Genomic DNA, 24,760 nt, shown 5'->3' with positions numbered 1-24,760 from the left:
TGCAGATTTCTCCCTTTCTTCTGAAGACCATTTTCTTATTGCCATACTTGCCTAATGTAAAAAAAGTGTATGAATACTGTTACATTAAGATTTCCAAATGAAAAGGTCTCAAAGTTGCCAGTAGTTTATTGCTGCTGCCTTTTCAATGCATGTGTGTGTAAATATAATGTTAATTATATGGTTGTCTGCTTTTTTGCAGTATCTGTACTGTAGAATTTAGAATGAATTTTTTCTCAAACTGCCTTTTTTATAAGAGAGACCTTTGTGAAGAAACCAGTATTGGCGTGGCAGATTTGACTTAATTGCAAACTCGTTTCTTTATAACTTTAACTTTTTTAAACTTTAGTTTGTTTAACTTTATAGGTGAGCTTATCCAAATCTCTCCGAGATACAACAAGTAGACTTGCAGAATTGGGGTGGCTACATAACAAAATAAGAAAATATACAGACCAGAGGAGTTTGGATCGTGCATTTGGACTTGTGGGACAGGTGGGTCAGCTAGAAAAAACAATCTAACTACAGTATTTGGTCTTAGAGTAAATGTAGTGCTAGAATGATGCATAAACTTTAGAGCTTGAATCATTCATCATTTGATTTACTCCTTTTGAGGATGCTGCATTCGATATGTCAGAAGGCAAGAAAAAGGCATTTGCTCTTTCTGGTCTTAAGGATTGCCCCTGTAATTTTTAGATGGAAACACTCATAAAATTCCTTTTCTTAATCTCACTTTTTAAAAACATACCAGTATTTTAAAATTGTTCATGCATGTTCATAAGCAAAACATTTCTTAAATGGGATGATGTCATCCCTGAAGTAATTTATCACCAATTCAGTTGTTAGCTACCTGTGCAGGAGACATTCTTGTCAGCTATTGTTGATGTTCATGTGTTTGTACTGCACTAGCTTACATAAAATGCAAGTAGTCCATTATCTTCTACCCTTTCTTTTGAATACAGCATCAAAAGAATATTAATTTTTGTTTTTGTAGGTTTCATCATCATGATTTATAGTCTACAGTAACTTCACTGCTGCTGTAATACCCAAAACCACATTTACTGCTAAGACATTCCTGTTTCCTCTCACTTGCTCCCTCTGTAAAACTGGATATTATCCCTTCTGAGTCGACAGAAATGTTATCCTTGCCTCTAGCCATAACATCCTACCTAATCTGCCAAGAAATTGAAGTGCTTCTCCCTTCAATCTAATTTTTCTTAAGAGGTCAGTAGAGACACTGTAGTGCTTCCTACTTTTCTAATGTTTTATTCTGTTCCATTCTGTCTCTTATTCTAGGTAACCCTTCTAGTTACATATAAATAACTATTTTTCTACTGATCCAATGCTGATTTCCATGTTTTATATGGTAGTGCTACTATGTATGCATTTTCTTTGGACTCTCCCCTTTGTATCTGGGTGAAGTTTTATTCTTTATCTAGCAGCTTTCTGCTTGTACTTATTTTTACCATCTCTGGCTTTAATATTCAAGTTTACAGAAAGGGGAGAACTTTAATTCTTCAGTGAATTTAAATGTGCAGTATCTTGGCTTCTGTATGCAGGTTTCAGATCCTGTGCAGAAGGCTGTGCTGTTAAGTTACCTGAATCTGCATAGCTCTAATGCCGCTAATTCTGCTTGAGGCAAGCACTTGTGTACATTTCTAGGACATAAACGTACAAATAAAAATTTATATTCTACTCTTGCTGTCAGTATCTGGGCACAGAGAGAATGCCTTCATGCTCTTCATAGCTTTTATAGCTGAGAATTTCAGGTGCTGCACTCTGTGCATTAAGGAATTCAGCACAACAGTGTATATTGTTATAAAACATCTTTTGCTTAATGTTCAGAAAGAATGATTGTGTAAACCCCTGTTTAAACCAGGTGTAGAATAAGATGTCTGTCACCTCTTCTATTATGATTCTGGTGACTGGTTTTACCATACAAAATGTCCGGTATTGACATTAGAAGTAGAGATATAACAATATATTACACTTTATATTTTCCTACCTTTGCTGATTAATATCTAAGTTTTACTTTGTCCTCAGAAAATAAAAAGAATAATAGGCAGTTAAATATAATTTAGCCTGAACTTTGGCATTTTGCACACTTAGATCCAGTTGAGCTAGTGAGCATTTAAATTTCTTTCTCTTGAACAAGCATTCTGTTTCCTTCCTCAATTCTCTTTTGCAGCAGACCAAATCAGAATTCTAGGATAATGTCCAGTTTTCCTGTAACAGTTTGGGAAGCAAAAGTGTGTGGTTTGTGATGCAGGAATTGGTACTGGATGTAAATTTTAATTTGTAAAGCTTCTCTGAAGAATTGGTGACCAGATAGATTCTAAATCCTTTTGGCTACTAAATAATTAAAGTCAGTGATCACTGTTCTTCCTTTTTGAGCATAACAGTGCCTTTGATTGTTTTCTTGGAGGCTGTGCTCTGCCCTCTGTCTTGGCAAGTGCCGCTTTAATAGGTTGAAAAATTTACTGGAGAAGCAAGTGAGAAGAAATGAAAAGTGGAGTTACACATAAGGGGATTTCTTTTTGCCCTTCAGTATCCTCTGGAATAAAATGAATGTCAAATTTCTTTGCCATTTACAACATTGAGTTGACGAAAGGAACCTCCTTTCCTTAAAAAAGGACACAATGGCAAGATTAATGACTTTTTTTCCCTAGGCTTCTTAGCTGCTTAGCAGGAAAGAAGATTTATTTTCTCCTTGTGCTTCTAGAAATTATTTCTGCTTTTTACATACTCTAGTGAATAAATATTTTACTTCAAGTTCTTGGGTTCTTTCTATGAAGTTTTCCTTATTTTTTGCAGATTCTTTTGACCATAATTTTAAAAGGCCTTAAAGGAAAAATCCTGGGAAATTTCCCATTTAAAAAAGAAAAAAATCCATCACAATGGATATTAAATTCATTAGCTGAGAATTGATTAGAAAGTTCTGAAGAATTTGTGTGTATGCATGAGAGTATTCTCCCAAGAAACCAAACAAATTAAAAAGTTCGGGCACTCTTTGTGGGGTTTTAAAGTCTTTTTCACTTACTCCCAAATTAATGAGCCATATTTTTAGTTCTGTTTTAAAAAATGTGCTGCAGGGATTTTTTTTTAGTTTGTATGTTAAGACCATTACAAAAGCAAAGCAAGACATCCCCCAAACCCTAAACTGTGGAAAATATTTATCACTAAACAAGTATTATTTCAGGAATTGTTTTTAAAATTGATCTGGATTTTTAAACAACCTAAAATAGCTGTGCTTAGAATTGTTTTACAAAGAAGAGTTTTTGCGTTAGTTCTGGCTTAAATTAACTTCTGCACATTCTACAGATTTCTGAAGACATACTTTGTGTTGTTCATTTCTTCCATGTCAAGTGATGAATCATATATAACTGTGAATTGATGAAAGGTCAATTATGTAGAGTACTTAATCTGGCAGCATTTATTGAGAGCGTTTTTATAAGCATTGTGCTTTCTTGTTCATGTCATATGGTCTATACTGTAAATATAGTGATAGCTGCCTAACTTCTGTGTTCTGTTGTTGGAAGCCTTCCTGAAATTTAAATTCTACTTCACTGCATACTGTATCTTACATGATTATTAAAACAAAAAATCTTCAACTGGGTCATGTTATAATTTGTACATCCCTGTGCTAATTGTTGATGCCATTACTGAGATGGTGTATCTACTTGAAGAGTTACACTTGTCATAATTTAATCTGTTGATAGAGTTATGGTAGCAAGAAACACGGTCACTTGATAATGTGTATAAATTCTTGGAAAAGGTATATGCAGCTCTTAGGGAAGATTTCTCTAAGAATTGGCTTTTATGCTGAAACTGAAACATCAGGAATTTTCCAACTATGTTGGAAGTGTTGTGAAATCAGAAGGATTTCTCCTGATTGCTTTGCTTTTTTTTTTTTTCTTTCTCTTACAGAGTTTTTGTGCAGCCTTACATCAGGAACTTAAAGAATACTACCGACTTCTGTCTGTTTTACATTCTCAGGTGAGTTAAGTGGTGCCTATTCTGTTAGAATGTAAAGGATGTACAGCAGTTTCTGTTGACAGTGAGCACAATTCTCTGTACGTTTCTTACTCTTTAAATGTATGTACCCTTGAATATTTTTCTCTTAAGAGTTCACTGGTATTTGATGTGTTACATAAGCAAGGAATACAATGGGTATTTCTAGGTCTCTGTCCCTGTTTTGCATCCTTTTTGTCAGTTTCATCTTGGATATCTTTATCATTCAGATTCCAAACAATGTCACATATCCTTGAGGGGAATAAAAGCAATCTCTATTTCCAGCAGTGCATGATTCAGCAGCTAGTAATAACAGTTCCAGGTTTTTTTCTGTGTGGGGCAGTTCATACATTTTTATTGTCCCTTTGTTTTCTGAGAGTAAAGACATCTGTTCTGCAGATGTTTCAGTGTTTTACAATTTTTCTGTAACATATAGACCAAATCAATGATGATAATCTTGCAGTTTTACTACAAAAATTTGTAGATATGTGCTTCTACGTGCTGTCTCTAAAATAAAAATAAAATAAACATTATTTTTCTCCTTGCTTTTTTTTTAAAAAAAAGGGGTTTTCAAGGGGTTCATTACTTGTAATGGTGAAAAATTTATTCTGAAAATTAACCTAAAGCTAAATTATACTGCCTTCTAAAATTCTATCTTCAATAAAATCTTTATAGTTTGTCATAGACTTTTGTTAATGTTTTCAAAGCATCTGTTCCTTTTAACTCACTTGCAGTTTATGAATGTTCTTTTGGAATGTCTGTTACATATACTTTTTGCTTATTTTTGGTAGCTGTTATCCAGTTACTCCTTTGGTAATTCTTGCTCTGTCCAAAATGTGTTTTCTCTCTTGGTTTGCTGAAGCTTTGATTTATTCTAACTTCTAAAACTTCTTGATCATGAAAACGTTTGAGTACTTTGAAATGCAATTTTGTCTACCTTTCCTGCTCCACCAAACCTTTCCAAAGAAGAGATAGGTAGGGTGGAAGGGAAAGCCTGTAAGGAGAAGACAAAAGTTCTGTGGTTACTTCCTTTGAAACTGCATTTGCCTTTGTGGTGGGTTGACCCTGGGCAGCAGCCAGGCACCCACCCAGCCTCTTGCTCCCTCGTCTCTTGAGGAACGGCGAGAAAATAGAAGGAAGACAAAAAGACAAGTCAATCAAGTTAGTGACAGTTTAGAAGAGAAAGCAAAAGCTGTGCGTGCAAGCAAAGCAAAGTAGGGAATTCATTCACTACTTCCCATCAGCAGGCAGATGTCCAGCTGCTTGTGGCAAAGCAGAACCTTGGGACACTAAACACCTACTTGAGAAGAAAGACTGCATCACCACAAATGTTCCTTCTCCTTTCCCTGAGCTTTTTTTCTTGAGAAAGCTTTTTGTCCTTTATAAGCTTGGAAATTATTTTCCAGGATTAGTTGCTATCCCAAGGAATGAAGGGAGTCTCACTGGTGTGTAGTTTTACGGCTTCTTCTTGACGAGAGGAGTGACATTTGCTTTCTCAGGGTTGTCAGAAACCTCTTCTAATTGCTGTGTTGAAAAAATAATGGAGAGTGGCATTGCAGTGACATTGGCCAACTCCTTCCCTCAACACTTGTTGGTGCATCCCATCAGGTCCCATAGACTTAACCATATCCCATTTTTTGGTGTACCCTAGCCTGAACCTTCTGAACTTGGTCTTCCTTGTCCCAGAGTTCCTATCTTGACATGTGGTATCCTCAGCAGAAAATCTCACTGAAATAGCAAGGAAATAAAGGCATTAAGAACCTCAGCATTTTCCATTTTTCCTGTCACCATTCACCTAGCATCATTCAGTAGTTTGACACAAATTTTCCCAGTCTTACTGCTGTTCTTCTTGTTGATCTTCATGTTCCTTACCAGATTCATCTTCAGTGTTAGAGTCCATGAGTGCATTGAGTATGTTGATTAAATGCGTTTTCATAGGGAGCAGTCAATACAGTGTTGGCAGTGTTTTGCTGCAGCAGCAGACTGGGGTTTCTGGGGAATCTAGATCCCCCAGCACCTAGCTGAAGGGGTTCACAGAGTTATGTTATGTTTGGATTTTCAGAGGCTCTTGGCAACATTCCTTCCCAAAGAGATGAAGGAAAGAGGTCCAGCAGTGGAGGAGAGATTCTTCTGTGACTTGAAAGGTGAAAGGGCTTGAAGGTCACACTGCAGAATGGACAAAAAGCCTGTACCTTTTAGCTTCTTGAAAACATGTAGAAAATTGACTTGGAATTGAGTGTATGTGGTATTCTTAGATTCAGGAGATCGTACAGGCTGCCAGCTTAGGAGTTGTTAACTGCAGTTCTAGAGAGCAGTACGGGCATAGAACAGCAAGAATCTTGTCAAAGGGTTCTATACCTCTTGATAACTTTTTATTATGTCTTGAGAGCTTCCCCTGAGCATGTTTCTGCCCTTGAATGAGTAATCCTGAGCATACTGTCTACCATTCCATAAGAGTCTCTGGTCTTTTTCTTGCAGGTTGTTTTCACATTGTCAGCCCATTTAAAAATGCAGTTCCATGATGAAGATGTACCATGTCTTCCCTAAAGTCAAAGGGTGGCTCATGTATCTCTCTTATCATTGCTGATTTCCAAAAACACCAAAGAAAAATCCCAGACATGGACCCAGGAGCATTCGGAAGCAAATGAATTTAACTGGCTCCAAGGCTGAACTTAATATGGATGACACTAGACTTAAATTTAACTAGTATGTTGCATTTGGCTAAAAAATGTGCTAGATGGGAAAGCACAGAATGGGTTGGTTGTCATATATCAGAAACAACTTACTTTCTAAGAGATTATCTCCTTGTACTGCTCCAGAAACTTGCTTCTGTATTCTTAGGTGGTGTTCTTGTCCAGCTTATTCCATCTGTACTTGTATAAGATTTGCATTTGCACATTGGATGCAAATACTTAACTTTTATTTTTCATGGTGTTGGAAGATTCACGGTAGTCATATTATCATAGTTTTCTTATTTTGCTGTTTTTCGTTCAATATAGCAATTCCTTAATCTCACTATAAGGCTAATTTAAGTTCTGATGGCTTCTGGAGGAAGACATTGAACAGAATTTGTCCCATATTGAAGTAAAATAAGCTGCATGTGCAGTAATAAAAGGTTTACCTCCCTCAGCCTGCCTTTCCTTTAGATGATTCTCTTTACTCTTTTTTGAGTATCTCTTGCTGTCTTCTGGGATCTCTTCTCTCTTTTCCTTTGCTCTTCTCTCTTTTCATCTCTATTACATTGCTGTCTTTAATGTTCTTGGTCTTTGTGCTTTATGTCTACCTTATTGCACTTATGCTTGTCTCTGTTCTTTTACCTGTGCTCAAGTCTCTGTTTCCACTAAAAATTGACTCTCAGGTTTTGGCTCAGTGATTTGATGAAAGAATATATAACACTAGGTATTTCAAATGTATTAGTAAAATCTGACTTCAGAACCAACTTCAAAACCTGAGTTCTGCTTCAGTTTTGTTCTTTGACATGTCTTTCTGTTTCTAACTTGTTCAGTTACAACTGGAAGATGATCAGGGTGTGAATTTGGGACTTGAGAGCAGTTTAACACTTCGCCGTCTTCTAGTCTGGACATATGACCCCAAAATAAGGTTAAAGACCCTTGCAGCACTTGTTGATCACTGTCAAGGTCTGTTTAACATTAATTTAATATTTCTGGGGATGTTATATAACTTTGAATAGTTGTGTGTGCTAGAGGTGGGTATCAATAATATTAGTGCTTGTTTGGACTTATTTAGTTTTTTTAGAAAATTTTAAGTAGGTAGTTTAGATTCTCCCTCATTTAGTTTAAACAAAACATGACAAATTATAGTGCTGTGTTGATACATTTAGACTTCTTACTTTCTTAAAACTAGAATATGCTCCAAAAATTCAATTTTAAGCATGTACTTTTCAGTTACTCAATCATCTTTCAGAGTGTGGTACACTGAAAAAGCCCCACTAATATGTTATGAAGTGGTTGGCTTAGTTTCCTCACTATGTATGAATATTATGCAATTTCTCTGTATATGATGGCATAGAGGAGTCATTAGCAACTTGTCTTCAGATTCATGTGAAACAATAAAACTTTGCAAATCTGCAAATACCATGATTTTGTTGGCAATCCACAAGAAAATGCTGGGGAGAGTCATGTTGGAGTTTACCAGAACTTTGGCTAGTAGATGACTAAACTGACCAGTAACTGATGCTTCTCCCTGATGACACTTCAGATTTATGAGATTGTAGCCCTTTATAAAGAGCATCTTAGCAAAAAAAGCCTACAATACTTGTTTTGCCTTGATTATTGGAATTGGTATATATTTTTTTTTTAAATAGGTTTTACTTTAAAGACATGAAAATTTTGAGTTCCATGGCCTCTGCCACAAGGAAGTGGTTAGCTGTGAAGCATGGCAGCAAAAACAAATATTCAGTCTATCTTTAAACTTATTTTTTTGACAGCTTAATTATCAGTTGCAAAAAATTGAAGGAGATGTTACCTAATGGAGCTATGGGGGCAACTATAACAAAGAAACAGGAAAGCTGTGTGTGTGTGTGCATGTATGCACACAGAGTATCTGAGAGTGTCAAGTACAGGAGAGAAGGAAAACATTCTAAGGCTCCTTTAATGCTTCTCTGGAAGCATAACATCAACCTCTGTGTGTGATCTTATGCCTTGAATATTGCATTCCTCTAAGCTACCATAAAGTAGACAGAGAGCTCTGCTTAATGCTTTAGTGAGATTAATAATTCATGCCTTAAAACCTAGGAATTCCCTGTTACCAATAAAAAAGTCTACTTTTGCTACATTTTAGAATTACTGTTTAGCAAGCTCAATGTGACACACAGGTAGCTAAAATTAATGGCTGCTGAATATAAATGGGGTGCATATGGTTTTCCTTCAAATGTTTCTGTTCCTCTCCTTTTCTTCTTACAGGGAGAAAAGGTGGTGAACTAGCCTCAGCAGTTCATGCCTATACTAAAACAGGAGATCCCTACATGAGATCTCTGGTTCAGCACATTCTAGGCCTAGTATCTCATCCTGTACTGAACTTCCTTTATCGCTGGATTTATGATGGGGAGCTGGAGGACACATACCATGAGGTAATGTATATGCTACAGTAAATACTTCATCTCTTTGCTTTGTGGTGTGATGATCTGGGAAGCTTAGAGGGAAAATTGAAAAGTAGAGTGTGATGAAAATATATAGCATGAGTAAGAAATACATACAATAACAACCTGAAATACCACTCTCCATGAATTCTTCATGATTTTGATATCTGCAGGTTGTAATGTGTTGTCTTGAACAAATCATATGCTGGGTCTGGTTAGTAGAGTCAGAATGGTGTAATGACAGTAGGTCTGTGTTTCTGAAGACAAAACAATTCCTCTATCTTTTCTTGCTTACTGTAACAACAATAATGTATGCAGAGTTCTTTGTAACTGTTCATTTGGAATGAAGCTCCAAGTATCTTTGTCTGCCTGTGCACTGTTATCCTTGATAAGTAAGTTCAGTCTGTCAGACTGGGTAGAAGAGGTTTATGGTTCCAGGATAGAAACTCTGCAAAGTTACTTGTTGTGACTTGTGTAACATCAATTACAAACAGTAATTGTCCTTTACCATCTTGGAAATATATTTTATGCTTTTCTAAATTCTCTCAACACTTTATCTCCAATCAGTAGTATCTTTTTAAAGTAATTAGATTTTTTTAAAATTTTTTTTTTTGTTGTTCCAGGAAGCCAAAGAATCATGTTTTAAAATTAGTTTAGTGCTTCTGAGACAAATCTGAATACTTTTATTTCAGAGTCAAATATGCTGTTTTCTTGCAATGTCCTTGTTTTGGTCAAAATTTGAATGACAGTAACAGCTGAACTTTAAGGTCAGAATTGTGTAAAATGTCTATGAATCTTATTTTAGAAGAGTAAAACGGATTCTTTTTCTTCCCAGCTACTTCCCAGATATGAGGTTTTGTCTTTTTTGGATTTTATGTAGTTTGTTAGCTCTAACCTCTGTATGTGCACTGGAAGAGTGTTCTTAATATTGAAAATTATTGTTGGATGTGTTGTACTGAAAGGTATAATTTTCATATGATAGACAGTTTTGAACAAAGACAACTGGCCATTCTTGGAGAAAATGGTATTTGGAGGCAGTGAAAAAAGTGTCCAGAAAATAGGTATATCATTTGACAGGATGAGGACATAATCCATCCAAACTTCAGCAAAATTAATTAAGTAGTTTTAGTTGTTTACAGATGAGGGGATTCTCTTGTGTGGAGTTGATTGACTATAGCATTTGATAACTGTATCAGTTGCAGAATTTGGGTTTTTGGTTTCCTTGTGGGTTCTTTTTTTCCCTCTGCATCTATTAAAATAGGAGGAATAATAGCTTAAAGGAAACTATAGCTTAGAGGAAACTATCACTTAGAGTTTACATTTATCTTTTGCTTTTAATACTTATTTCAATCTTCAGTTTTTTGTAGCTTCAGATCCTACAGTTAAAACTGATCGTTTGTGGCATGACAAATACACTTTGAGGAAGTCAATGATCCCATCTTTTATTACAATGGAGCAATCAAAAAAGGTATGAATCTAAAAGTTCATCTTCTGATAATTTGTTTGCCCTGTGCTGCTGCTTAGATCTGGGAAAACGGAGGCTAAATTTAACAAAAAATAATTGTCTCAGGAATTTTAGAATTGTTTGCTAAGGAAGGCTACAGGACTGTTTCTCCTTTCCATTCTCTAACTGTTAAACTTTGAGGGGATCTCAAGTAGGAGGAAAAGTTTCTTTTTAAAACCCTTTCATATTAGTATTGCTATTCTGGATTGCTGTGGTTGAGATTGTAAAAATAAAAGCACAGAAAGATGACAAAATATCTTCTTGTCCTGGTGGTTGTGGATGGCTTCTTTGTTTGTTGGTTTTTTGGTTTTTTTTTTCTTATAAGCAAATAAATTCTTAAAAATTCCTTTTTATTTCAGGTCCTTTTAATAGGAAAATCCATAAACTTCTTGCATCAAGTTTGTCATGATCAAACTCCATCCACAAAGATGATTGCTGTTGCAAAATCTGCAGAGTCTTCAAAAGATGGTACAGTTTTAATATTATTCTCTCCCCTTTGAAATGACCTCCCTTACTATACATGGTTTACACTGTGAACTGACTTCATGGGTGGAAAGGAGTACAAAAATCCCATCTGCCCTACAATATAGATAGTTCAATGGATACTTGTTTTTTCAAAATATGTATGTTGATGCATGTGTATAGTTTTCTTAATTTAATAAGTTTGCTGGATGATTGTTAATGTACTGAATTTGTGAATGAAACCATTCAAAAAACAGTCTGCCTTCAGCTGCCTCAGCTGGGGTGGGAGCAGGGATATTCTTGAGTGCTGCAATACTAATTTAGTATGTTTGTCTTCTCATCAAATATACTCCATCATACAATTCCATAATATTGAGTTAATTTTGTGGCTGAAAAATAAAACTACTCAGTTGTAAATAAGAGAATAAGCAATAAGAACAGAAGCCTATCTTGTGTATATTGGCACTATTGGTATAGTGCCTTTCTGTGAATGCACTATACCAATATGTCAAAAATAAGTATGTGGAAGGTTAATAAAATTCTTTTTGAAGATTACTTAAAATTGGGATTGCCAGCTGGTGAACTTGGAACCAAAACTTAACTATTAGAATTCCGTCACGTTATTTTGTTTTATTCAGAATAGATCTCAGTTTTAATGAATGAGAATTTATATGTAATTTTTGGGGTTTTTTTTGGTGGCATATTTGTTGCAATGAAATCAACATTGTTATGATGAATGATAGCAAATAGTAAGCATCTAAACCAATGAGACTTTGTCCAAATACTAAGCAAAGAATGTGTAGGATGCTGCTACATCTCAGAGAGAGGACAGATTGTTGCCTTGTGGTGCAAATGGTTTTTGCTACTGTAACTTCTTTTGATAACTTGTTTAATATACCAAAGATAGTCAACTGCTGAGATACAGTTCACTGGAATAAGTTTTCTGATGCTAATCATCTAAGTATTTTTCTGTCAAATTCTTGTTTTCAAAGAACATACTTCTTAACACTTTATAACATAATATTACTTACATATAATGTTAAAGCTTATAAACATAATATTACTTACATATAATGTTAAATGTATGTGGGGTTGTTTGGTTTGCGTTTGTTGGGGTTTTTTTTCACCTCCAGATAACCTTGAATTAGTTTTAGTATTAACTCTTCAGTGTGGACTTTTGGCATGAGTAACTCCATGCAAAATGTTCTAGTAATAAAAGCCTATTCATATCTGGAAGAAAATGTCTTCTAATAACGTGATTTTTGTACCATGTTCAGTGCTTGCTTAGTCAGAGATAAGCTTGAAGTGCAGAAAGGGCTCAGGGTTAAGTGAATAAGGGCTGTATTTGAACAATCATCTTGCCAGCTACTCCTGGAAAAAAGGAAAAAAAACATTCTTTGGCTGCACTACTTTCACCACTTTATACAGCATTTATGGCCATGCTTTTCCAATATTTCTTTAAATTTGCGCTTGTTTCTTTCTTTCTCCTTGATTGAATGGAAGATCTGCACAAATACAGGTTTCCTATTATGTAGGGCATGAGAGCTACGAAGCACCTACATTATCTTAAGTGCTGAGAATAACTGTTTGAGACAGGAGCGTAGTTTTAGAAATATGTTACTCTATCTGCAGTGTGCTGAAGGTGTGCTGAGCTTACAGTTGGCAGCCTAAATACCTCATGGTATTGCATTGCTTTAATTCTGCATGAAATTGCATTTGTGTTGAGGGCATTTTACCCATTTAATCCTGAAAGAATATTCTGTGTCATGAATGTTGGAAGTGCTTCCTTTTGTGCTTGTTTATGCCATCTAACAATATCCTGAAAGTCCCTTTAGACAATTACTTATTATTAAGATCATGGAATGCTAGGATGCCAGCCTGAGTTCTGGATGCTTTTTTTGATTTTAAATCTGAATGTTTCATGGGTTTGGCTGTATTATTTATTTCTTTAATTTGCTTGGGAACCTTAACTATCATGTTTCCCCAGTTTCCTTTTGATGCTGAAGTAATCATGGTGTGGAAAAGTGTCTGAACATGTATTAAAACAAGAAGTCTGATATAACTGTGTTGAAGTTGGTCATGTTGCCTGGCAGAGAATTGTAGCATTGTGGAAAGAGGAGCAGTAAAAAAGGCCAATAAAGTGGCCTCAGCTCCAACATGTAGCTGCTGTCTGTAGTTTGGGGACTTCTGGACCAGGAATGACACTGTATTCAGCTGTAGCTATTTAGCTATTCAGTTAGCAGCTCATGGACCTGCCTGTCAGTGCTTTTAGTCTGCTCCTTTCTTTATCTGTTTCTGGCTTTTCAATGTTCTGAGATAATTTTGCACAGTTTTCAGAACTTGTGTCTGGACCTGGTGTTGATGTGAAAAACCTTTTTAGCAGTTTTGTATGTCAGACAGGAATGCTCTGTTTTGCCTGTGCTGGGGACTGTGTGTGTATGCAGAGGTGGTGCATTATAGCTACATATGTAAAATTTACTTTCCAGTCTGAGGTGAAGGGCTGTGGCCAGGTCACTTCCTTCAAGGCAAGAGGATCAGTACAAAGGAGAGGGGAAAGGCTATTTTTTCTGCTTGAGATAGTAAGAAGTTGAGACTGATCTGAGCTCAGAGCTACTGCTTAAACATGCTCACCCCTGTGTGAGTGGAGACTGGACCAGCATGCCTGATACGGTGGGCTGGCCATAGACAAGCCAGGGAGTTGCCTGCTGGCTTTGCTTGTGCCTTGAGCCAGTGCTAGGCCCAGCCTCTGTGTCCAGGGGCTGAAGAGATTAGCTAGTGACTCCTTGTGGATTGGCTTGTTCCCTCTCTTGTTTTGCCTGTAAGGCTCACAGCATCTTGAGGAAACACACTTGCACTCACTGCAGGCTGTATTAATTCTCACATCCTTAAGGTTGATGTGTGTTACTTGACTAAGTAGTATTTCTCTAGTCTAGGGATTTTAAACACAGCAATGTATTATAAAATTGTAATCTCTTCGACATCTCTTGCACTTTTTGTGTTCTATGGAGAGTTTCACTGGTTACTGAATAATAGTTTGGAAACCTCCAGGAATGTAAGTGAACCAGACATTTAGGCTTCCCTTCTTAAAGAGCGACTTCTTTATTAGAGCCACTGCTTATTTCTTCAGGTCATAAGCATTTTATTAATTGAGCAGTTAAAGTGGGAGTATATCCTTTAATGCTGAAGGGAGGTCTGAATCTTATGATAGTTGGCAATCCAGTATTTGGAGTATTACTCCGTGTTGCCTGAAGAGGCCGCAGTTCTTGCTATCTCGTAACAGTTTTACTGGAGTCCCTTTCTTGATGAGCTTGTAGTTGTAGAAAGCAGTGAAATAAGCTTCCTACTACTTTCTACTGCTGCCTAGTTTCCATCTCCAAATTCCCATTCATGAAAGAAGGACAGAAAAAGCAGGTTCGTAGCTGTCCCCCCAGGTAACTTAAGCATATTCCCTTTTTTCTCATTCTCTTATCTATGGAAACTCTCTTCTGTTGAGTGTTTTAACATTTTGATTCTTTGATTTATTTTCCCCTGCACCCTTAGAACTGCCTTCTGATTGGATTCTGCCCAACAAAGGTTTTTCCAAATTCTGCACTTTGGGATCTCCGTAAATTATTTGATTTGTAAACTGCAGTATTTCAGCAAGCTTAAAAATCTCCAACTTTTTATGTGAAAGTGACATAACATGAGCTTCTACTGGAAAGTACAATCTGGGCACAGATTAAAATACTATTGAAGTTTAGGTTGCTTTAAACTTGCTTTCGCTTTGGCTATGGCAAGCGTGTTTTTCTGTTTGTGTGTTTCAACTCCAAAGCTTGTTTGTCTCTGTTTTTGAGAACTACTAATTTAATTTCAATTTTTATTTTCTTTTAGCTGCTGATTTGTTCACAGATCTGGAAAACGCATTTCAAGAGAAAATTGATGCAGCTTATTTTGAAACCAGCAAATACCTGCTGGATGTTCTGAATAAGAAGTATAATTTGCTGGAACACATGCAGGCCATGAGACGCTACTTGTTACTTGGTCAAGGAGACTTTATCAGGCATTTAATGGACTTGCTCAAGTAAGACAATAGGAATTTCTGATGATTTTGTGCATGGTCAGCACAGAAACTGTTTTGCTTCTTGAAGAGGACGCTCTAAGTACCTTGCTCAATTAAATGTTTGAGTAATAACTTTAAAATTCTATTTGGGGCTTAGTTTCTTTGACCCTGAGGCTTAAAATTTGTTCTTTCTTTTTGATAAGAAGTATACACAGTACCATTTGACAAAGTCTTGAGAAGTTGAACTAATACAGATATCTTTATGTTGGCCCTGTGACAGCCTCGAGGATGTTGGCACTTCTCTTGGTCCTGTCAGCAAGTTTAAGCAGAATCATTCTGCCCTTGATGCCACTGATTAACTCAGTTGGAATTATTAGGCTTCCCTATATTTCAGAGGTGTTTGGTCCAAAACACTGTGTCAAAACCCTTCAGTGTAGTTTTAAAACCTCACCAGCTTCTGTTTCAAGCACTCGCGTACACCCACAACTACTGATTCCAGTTCTTAAAGAGTATTTGCAAGCTCACTTTTACATGCTGGTGCTACTGATGAAGCTTTTTCAAACAAGCATTGGCTTGCAAAGCTTTTCTTCGATCTAGAAGGCAGGCTTTGTAATAAAACTTTCATTAATTCATTTGTAAATTAAAATCAACGTGTACATGACCACTCTTTTTAATGTGAAGCAGAATGAGGTTGGCTTGTAGAGTCAGTATTACATTTGAGGCAGGAGTGAGAGGCTTTCCAGTACTGATCCTGAGGGAGAGAGAGGTAGTACAAGAGTTATATGTTACAACTCTCTGGAAAGGTGAAGTTACGTAGAGGTGGGTGGGTTTCTGTGTTCCTGCCAGCACTTCTGAGCTTGTGAGATAGCTATCAGTAAGTTTCTGAAAACTGAACTGAAATTATTGGTTTGATGTGCTAATGATGTAATCCACCTCATTTAAGATATGAGTGCAACTCAGATTACAGGCTAGCTAAACTAGCAATCCTGCCTGGTAACTTCAAATTACTGGCTTTAGATAAGGATTAAGTTACTCCTTATGCTAATATTCGTGAGTGTAGCTGCATGTGAGTAGAGATATTCTGCTCATACTCTGTTCAAATGTTTTGCTCACTGATTTTCTTCATGATGAAGTCTGAAAGAGTAATACGGGAAGTTCTGAATGTTGGTTAGAAAAGGGTTTTGCTGTGTGCTGCAGTTATGACTGAATTGCTGCTGCAGAGTATTTCAGTAATGTGCTATGACTGTTTCATAACCACCAGGCCAGAGCTTGCGCGACCAGCTACAACCTTGTATCAGCATAATCTCACTGGAATCCTGGAAACGGCAGTGAGGGCCACCAATGCCCAGTTCGATAATCCTGAGATTCTCAAGCGATTGGATGTTCGACTTCTGGAGGTCCGTTGCATCGTGGTGACTCTGACCTAAAACATACTTTTGTTTGTGTGTATACACACAGACATCTATATGAAACGAGATTTTTGTATGTGAATAGATTTCCTCCCTTCCTTTCCACAGAAGTTTACTTTGAGTAATATAAAGGTCATTTAATAAGTGATTTTCTTTTGCTTTCCCTGTCTGTTGTCTATTTGTATTTCAAGATGTGGGTTTACAGCCATTGACAATACAAGGTTGAGTATTTGGGGCCTAAAAGAAATTGATGCTGGTGGCCCTGATTTGAGGTTCTCCAAAGAGCTCTTATTGCTGTTGCTCTTACAAGAATTGGGGCAGGAAGGGGCAGGTTGGGGTGTGTGCTTCCTTCTTACTTCTAGTTAAAAAAAGGGAAGCAATGAAAGCCCATTTCATGCAAGAAGCCTATGTTAAGAAACTTGAGTTAATTTGAAAGCTTCAGTCTCTCAGGTAAGACTTTAGTGATGAGCTATCGCATCTGAAATTAGTCTACTTCAGATGCCAAAGAAATTTTTCTTTACTGTAATTTTCCTTTACTAGGTTCAGTGGAGAAACACTAATGTTGCAAGCATCAGTATTTTTGTGAGATCAGTCTCACCCTTTTATCAGAGTGTTTGATCAATTTTTGCTTAATCTGCTACTTTGAGCAAGAAACTCCTGTATCTCTTGTTGATGTGGATGCTTGTTTGCTCAAAGGCCCTTCAGAATAAAAGAGTAAGCAAATAATGCTTTTCTTCAGCTTTAGTAGGCTCTGATTATACTCTGACTGTAGCATATCTTTTTAATACAGGTATCTCCTGGAGACACTGGATGGGATGTCTTCAGCTTGGACTATCATGTTGATGGGCCAATAGCAACGGTAATGTCATACACTGCTGGCTCTGTGTGTTTTGAGTGCTGAATTAAATTGCAAAGTGTTTTTTCTTTAATTGAAGTAACCTTTTTTTGCCCTGGAGCATGAAATCAGATTTTTTTTTTTTTCGGCCTCTAGGATGTAGCCACTGTATCAACAGTTAAGTAAAAATCTCAATTCTTACCAGATAACTGTGAGTGCAGAAAAGCTACATTTAAAACAATCAATACTGAAAATCAGTAATTCATTTGTACCAGCACAGTCTTTAGAAAGTACTTAATAAATTGAGTACTCCTATTCTTCAATAATTGCTAGTCTGTAGATGCTGATTTGGGAAAATTTACAACGAACTGAAGAATGTATTCGTGGAGAACTTATGCTCTCTAAATGGCATTCAATAGGTTGCACTATTTATCAGAATATATTTAGTCTCTATAAAGAACTTGTAAAGAACTTCCTTTTTAAGCAGAACAAACTGAGTCTGACCAGCAGAAGGAATTTTCATTTTAAGCTTTAAAAGAGGCTTAGGCTTTGTTCTGTTCACCCCTTCTTACACTTCTAGCAGTTCCCTCTGTCTATTTGAATGCTAGGTAACTGTTCAGCCCTCAAGGGAGGATCTTTCCAAAAACTCTGGCATTTCCAGGAAACTTTTTGGGTTTTTTACAATATTTACCAATAAGCTGCATGGATCGGATAAGATGGACTGTGAAGAGGTTCTTGGTACTTTAGTATATATGGTGTGGCCATTAATTTGTCCTGAAACTTTCTTTGTTTTGTAGGTATTTACACGTGAGTGCATGAGCCACTATCTAAGAGTATTTAATTTCCTTTGGAGAGCGAAGAGAATGGAGTATATTCTTACTGATATATGGAAAGGGCACATGTGCAATGCAAAGCTTCTGAAAAGTATGCCAGGTGAGATGACATGCTTGTAAAATGAATGTAGATGACTGAGTCTTATTTTAAACTGTGTGTTAAGAGGGAGAAGAGTGTCTGATGAGTGATGTGCAGATTAATTTTGTATTTTTGTGCTCCTCTTGCCTGGCTGTTTAATGGTAGATGATGATGATGAATGTAAAACAAAAATTGTAAATGGAATTTTCTTATCTATTGTTTTACTTAATCTTTGGTTCCTGTCTTGAAAAGTTACACTAACAGAAGTATATTTATGCTGGCCAAGTTGTGAGAATGTAACTTCTATCCCTTTGTATTCATCTTCCTGGATGTCTTACTTGTACCCCATGTCTCCCTCTTTCTTATGCTGTCTGTTAACTGTTAAGCCTCATACATGCACAGTTCTGAATTTACTGCTTTTACCTTCACTTATTCCCTCTGCTTTTGTTTAGCTAAGAACAGAAGAGGCTAAGAAGAGAAAGATGTTTGAGAAGAAATAGGAAAGCTCTGAAATGTAGTGCCTCTGGTGTATGTTTCATGGACTGGGACTTTTTGATCCTATTTCTCAGCTAGAGAATTTAGCCATATTTATGAGCATCTATACTGGCTCATTCTTGATTTTTTTTTTTTCTTTTTAATCTATCTGCTTTTCTTTCAGTAAAAATAACCATTGAGAGTTACACTTCTTAATGGCACAGTAATACTTAAAAATTTGTTGTTTTATAATTAAGAACTTTTGGTGGGTGGGAGAGGACACCTGGCCTCAGAAGGTCACTGCTTCTACCATCTAAGATTAGTGGCTGTGTTATGAAGTATTCAGTTTGGTAAAAAAAAATTACCAAGCTGATTTGTTGGCTGTGCTTGTCCTTGCAGTCTTTAACATGCCATCTCTTTGGATTTTTTACAGAGCTTTCTGGGGTGCTTCATCAGTGTCACATTCTGGCATCAGAAATGGTCCATTTCATTCATCAAATGCAGTATTATATTACATTTGAGGTATACTCTACCCACCCAATTAGTTACTTTTAAAATGAAGCACTTGTAAAATTCTGTGTGTGTTGCGTGTCTTAAATTTCATAGAGCTTGTCATCTCACAAATTGAAATAGTCCAATCCTGTATCATTGCTCCAGGTGCTTGAATGTTCATGGGATGAACTCTGGAACAAAGTTCAACAAGCACAGGACTTGGATCACATCATTGCAGCTCATGAAGTTTTTCTGGACACAATCATAGCTAGGTGCTTGCTGGATAGTGATTCCAGAGTAAGTCTTCTCCTTCTCATGAAATTGTAACTTAATGATCTTGCCATATATGTCAGGAGGGACCTTTAACGTTGTAGGAGCAAAGGAAAAAGTCATTTTTATTCCTCTGATATAAGATTTTGTAATGCTAGGTTCTGTACTGACTGCTCAGACATAGTGAGAAATGTTGAATAAAACTTGTGTGATGTAGGCCAGTTGTTTTTCATCCTAAGAAGCTGTATGATCATTGAACAACTGACTTAGGGCTTTGCAGAACAGTTTCTCCAGCTGTGTACAAAAGATTTTTTTTTTTACTTTTCTTTTACTTTTTTCTTTTCTCCATTTCTGGAGAAGGGTGGTAGCTTTAAACTCTTGTGCTGTACAGCTGTTTACTTGTTTTGTTTCCTAACAGGTACTTCTCAACCAGCTTCGAGCAGTTTTTGACCAGATCATTGAACTCCAGAATGCCCAGGATGCAATGTACAGAGCTGCTCTGGAGGAGCTGCAGCTGAGGTTGCAATTTGAAGAGAGGAAAAAACAGCGTGAGCTTGAGGTATGATAAGAATATTTCTAGAATGTGAAATGAATTTTGATATATGGAGGATTTTAGATACCATGTAAAAGTACAATAAAAATGAAAAATGTAGTTGGGACAGATTTAAAAATCATCAGCAGTTGCTAGTGACTTGAAACAAAACCTAAAATATGAGTTGATTTTTCTAGTGGACATTTCAGGATGAGAAATTTAGGGTTCTTAGATGAAGTAAATGGGAACCCTTTTGGAAAAAATGCCGTAGCTCCATGTCTGCCTCCCTGGTGTGAGACTGACGTGCAGTGTTGGTGTGAGACTTGCCTTGCTAATAAACCTCTTATTTCTTTCATGTGCTGTACAGCCACCAAGATGGGAGTCTGATAGTTTCTATATTGGAGGCTCTGTGTTTGTCTTTCTATGGCAATGATTGTTTTTTATAAACTTGATGCAGCTGGGCAGAAGGTGGCCCAGTTAGTAACTTGATTCATGTGATGCTTCACCTCTTAACTTGTTTGGTTTCTATGTAGGGCAAGTGGGGTGTAACTGCATCAGAAGAGGAAGAAGAGAACAAGAGGATGAAAGAATTTCAAGACTCAATACCTAAAATGTGCTCACAGCTGCGAATACTCACTCACTTTTACCAGGTGACTCTTAAATTATATTTATCTAAAATATACTGAGCTTTGTGTAGAAATTAACTTAAAATATTGAGTAGGTGTAACTTCTGTATTCATGTGTGTGCAGTTTGTGGAACTAGGTCTTTGTTTTTTCCTTCTGTACTTAAAAGCCTGTGTTCACTCTTCCTTGGTAGTCAAAGATTTTATTATCATTTATGCTCCCCTGACAAAGGAGAAGAGTAATTTCATGGGAATTGTCTTTTTCCTCCAGTAGCAAAAGTAATGGCTATCTTTTGGTGTAGTCTGAGAGGGGGAAAAGATAGAGTTCCTCTGCATTCCATTTTTTCCTCACAGGCTTTGCAAATCATTGGTATTAAAGACTGCAGAGAGTTTCTTAAGAAGGGCCTAACACTTACTTAATTTTAAGCTCACTGGAGTGGGCAGTGGATAAGATGTTTGGGGGAACATGTGCAGGCTATCTTCTTTAAGTAATTTATTCTTTGTCTTTATTTGTTGCATCTGATGCTAAAGCTACCATTCCCCAGAACAATGACCCTAAGTCTTTAAGTGTAAATAAAAACGTGCTTTATATGCTCTATAAGATTGCTACAAGCTGGCAATGTTGGTTTTGCTTGCTGTATTTGGACTGTATTCATGCTAAGCCCTGCTGTGGATTTTCCACACAGGATTTCCCTGGCCTGCTCTGGTCGTCTTTGGAAGTAATGGAGTGCTCTAGTTATGGGCATGTTCATGTTAATATTTACTGGAGATTAGGAATGAGCTCTTCAAGTGAGTCTTCCCATCCTCCCAAATCCCTCTGCTTTCCTGTGTCCTGCGAGGCTCCTGCAGGGGCGTGACTAGAGCCGAATGGGAAGATGGGAAGCAGAAGTGTGCCTCCCACATGCCAAGTGCAAATCCCCCCTCAAATTGCTCCAAATGCACAGTCTAGTTTGGTCTGTAGCACTGATTGCCCTCCTGGGTCTGCTTTGCTGTTCTGGGCTGCCACATGTGCTATATAACCCACATCAAATGGGTATGTTTCAAGCAAGCAGTGCTCTAATGCTGGCCTGGATGGCATTGCACCTGCAACACAGACTCAAGGTGAGGTCTCCTGTTGGCACAGGTTGTATCCTGAATGCTCTTCCAAGGCAGTGGCACACAGAAGCATCTGCTCTGCAGCCTGGAAGCCTTCAGACAGATGGAATGTGCCAGCAGGGCACAGGGAGTGGGGAGCACGCTTTAAAAGACCAAGCTGTTTCGTGCTAGAGTCTCTGGCCTGCATGGCAGATCCTTGAAAAATAAAAATGGAACTCTTGGTTTTTGCAGAAAGACTGAATCCAGCACAACTGATTTGTTAACAGTTGGATATACTGTGCTTGCCTTTTCCCAGATTCTCTCTGCCAGTGTACCAGGTCTGTGCACCACCTGATATTCCTGTGCAAGAAACACACCAGGGATGTTTTCTTAGCTGTCTCTTGGGTTTTTCTTTCCCCTTCAGGGAATCGTCCAGCAGTTCTTGGTCCTACTGACAACCAGTTCTGACGAGAGCCTTCGGTTCCTGAGCTTTAGGCTGGACTTCAACGAGCACTACAAGGCCAGAGAGCCGCGGCTGCGAGTGTCGCTGGGCACGCGGGGCAGACGCAGCTCTCACGTGTGACACGGCTGCCGAGGGGCAGCTGCTGGGCACCCGCAGGGAGTGGGACCCCTGCCTGGACACGGCCATCAGCGGTGACACCGTGCAGCCAGACTGTGAGCACCGTCTCCATTGCTGCAGGCAACACGTTCCCAGTCAGTGATTGTGTGACACTGGATAGCAGAAAGCAAAAAAAGCAGGGTTTTTTACACTGATGTTTCTAGAATTACCGGACTGTATGGGCTGACTGAACCTCATCCAATCAACTTGTTAAATCATCCTTTTCTCAAATTTTCATCCTATTTTCAAATAAAACGCCGCTTTTATTTGAAGCTTTCTGAGCTTTTTCCACTGTAACTTATATCTGTGTCAAAGAAATCACATGTTCTTTTGTTTATGGAAAGCACCATTTCCTTTTTTAAAAAGAAAATAAGAAGGTTATTTTTTCTATATGTACTTGTTCTATTTGAAGAGAGCTTTTGTTAAAGCCGACAGATCAGGACCCAGACCTATTGTCCTTGTTAAGAAGCTATACAGCATTTCATTATGCTGATTTTCAATGTTGTGATGTGTTTGACTGTGTGAGAAACTTTGTATCAGGAGACATAAAGTTATATTTAATTTTTTTGTTGTTTTCAAAGTTTAAAACCTGGAATAAAAATTTAGTGGGGAAATTCTATGGGTACTGTACAGGAGCAAACTATAAAAGCAGAGTCAGTAGTGTATCTGTTGCACATAAGATCTGAAAATGAGGTTAAAACCCTCAGTACTGAAGGAAAGTGTTGATTAAGCTTGAATACTTACTGTTCAAAATCAGATATGTAGAAACAAACTGACTTGGCTAATGTTGACTTCATTTTCTTCTCTTTCCTAGTTTTTTCATTGTAAATATTTATATATTGCTGTCCAGATGTTGGGGAGAGGAGGATTCTTTTGCAAAGTTGTCATTATATCAGGTCATTTATTATGTTCCACAAGTGCGAGCTTAGAAAAATAAAAACACAATTATCTTTCACACAAGTGTGTTGCTTTTTGTAATTGAAAGTTTCTGATTGTTTCACAGGTTAAGAAAGGAGAAGCTTCCAGTTAGAAGCATATTGATTTATAGAATCCTTCCCATTGCAGGATTTGGTACTAGTCTTATCTGCAGTGAGAGTTGTGTGCAGTTCATTAACAATTACCCTCAGATCAACCAAGTCTGTGGCCTTTTTTGCCTTTTGCTCTTACTCTCCTTGCACCCTTGGGAGTCAGAGGCATCTGCCAGGCCTTGCAGGTAAGGCTGCTGTGGGTTATCATGGCAGTGAGCTCTGATGGGGACCATGAGCTGACTTCCAGCCCTGGACTAACTGGTTTGCTCTCTGGACATCAGGATTCCTGTTGTGCAGGCCTTGGAATCCTTGCTTTTGTTAAAACATGTCAAGCTTTTCACCCTGTGCCCTGCTGGTGCAGATGCTGTCACTGGGTGGAGCGTGCAGGGAGCATTTCAGCTGTGATTATTGTGCAAGGATGGAGTCTGTGAGCCAAGGGAAAGCTGAAGGATGCTGAGCTTGGCATCGTAGAGTCATGGATCATTGACAGGCAGGAGTAACACAATTTTTGCCAGTTTGGTGAGAGCATGTTGTGAAGTCTGCAAGAACAGCAAAGGTGATTTGATTGTGTTTTGCTCAAGACTTAGAAAAAAAATTAGCTGCACTTCTGGCCATTGGGTTGAGATGTGTTGCATGATCCCATCACTAGACAAGTCAGAGGCGAGAGAGGCAGCAACAATGTTGGAACTAGAGGACAAGTTCCAGAGGAAAGTTGAATTCTCTTTGCTCCTAGAATGAATCCAGCACTACCCAGGGAACTCACAGTAGCGGTCATACTGAGAATGATCATTCTGAGGTGATTCTACAGCAACTTGTTGGTCTGGGAAAAGTCTTTGCTGCAGGAGTTGTTCTGACTGCCAGGCTGAGGGGACCAGTGGGGCCCTGCCATTGTCCCCATGCTTCTTTGTGGGTGGACACCAGTCTCTTAGCCTCTAACCTGGCAGCTGGTATGTTTATTTCAATTTACACGGGTTTTCTTGTGACAACCTCACCTCTGTTGACAATTCCTAACAAGTGGGAGAGAAGTGATCTTGTATTTCATTTGTGGCCGAACACAAATGTTGAATTCTACATAAATGCACATAGTGACAAGCTCCTGCTGCTGTGACTGCACAAGTGGCTTTCCTTGTAGTGGGTGGCAGCAGTGCTACATCAAGGTATATTTCTGAGGAGAAACATGAGACATTTTCACCTCTTTATTTTTCAACACTGGAGTTATATACCGCAGTCAGTGTTAAAGAACAATTCTTAACAACACATTTACTATATAAGGATGTTCTTTATGTTTTAGTGCACACTTCTGACTGGTAATTTTAGGGTTTTTTTCTTAGAGTTACAGTGTCTGAAAATACAATACAGCTGTTGGTCTGTGGTTCCAGCCATG

General features: G+C 37.7%; 1 protein-coding gene across 1 annotated transcript in view; it reads left to right on the top strand.

Annotated features, from left to right (window-relative positions):
* TUBGCP3 (tubulin gamma complex component 3) overlaps positions 1-23,303 on the top strand; it is a 48,830-nt gene extending 25,527 nt beyond the window's left edge. Inside the window, exons 8-22 of the mRNA XM_086880193.1 lie at positions 364-489; positions 3,922-3,990; positions 7,511-7,643; positions 8,928-9,094; positions 10,461-10,571; positions 10,967-11,075; positions 14,940-15,129; positions 16,370-16,505; positions 17,308-17,376; positions 18,150-18,285; positions 19,172-19,260; positions 19,396-19,527; positions 19,919-20,059; positions 20,566-20,682; positions 22,154-23,303. Of these exons, the coding sequence (XP_086736319.1) occupies positions 364-489; positions 3,922-3,990; positions 7,511-7,643; positions 8,928-9,094; positions 10,461-10,571; positions 10,967-11,075; positions 14,940-15,129; positions 16,370-16,505; positions 17,308-17,376; positions 18,150-18,285; positions 19,172-19,260; positions 19,396-19,527; positions 19,919-20,059; positions 20,566-20,682; positions 22,154-22,312 (1,884 nt within the window). The 3' untranslated portion in view covers positions 22,313-23,303. The remainder of the gene's footprint in view (positions 1-363; positions 490-3,921; positions 3,991-7,510; positions 7,644-8,927; positions 9,095-10,460; positions 10,572-10,966; positions 11,076-14,939; positions 15,130-16,369; positions 16,506-17,307; positions 17,377-18,149; positions 18,286-19,171; positions 19,261-19,395; positions 19,528-19,918; positions 20,060-20,565; positions 20,683-22,153) is intronic.
* Positions 23,304-24,760: the final 1,457 nt, after the last annotated feature.

This window comes from Cyanistes caeruleus, chromosome 3 (assembly GCF_971803275.1).
Source record: "Cyanistes caeruleus chromosome 3, bCyaCae1.hap1.1, whole genome shotgun sequence".
Lineage (NCBI taxonomy): Eukaryota > Metazoa > Chordata > Aves > Passeriformes > Paridae > Cyanistes > Cyanistes caeruleus.
This window is presented reverse-complemented; position numbering and strand designations above follow the sequence as displayed.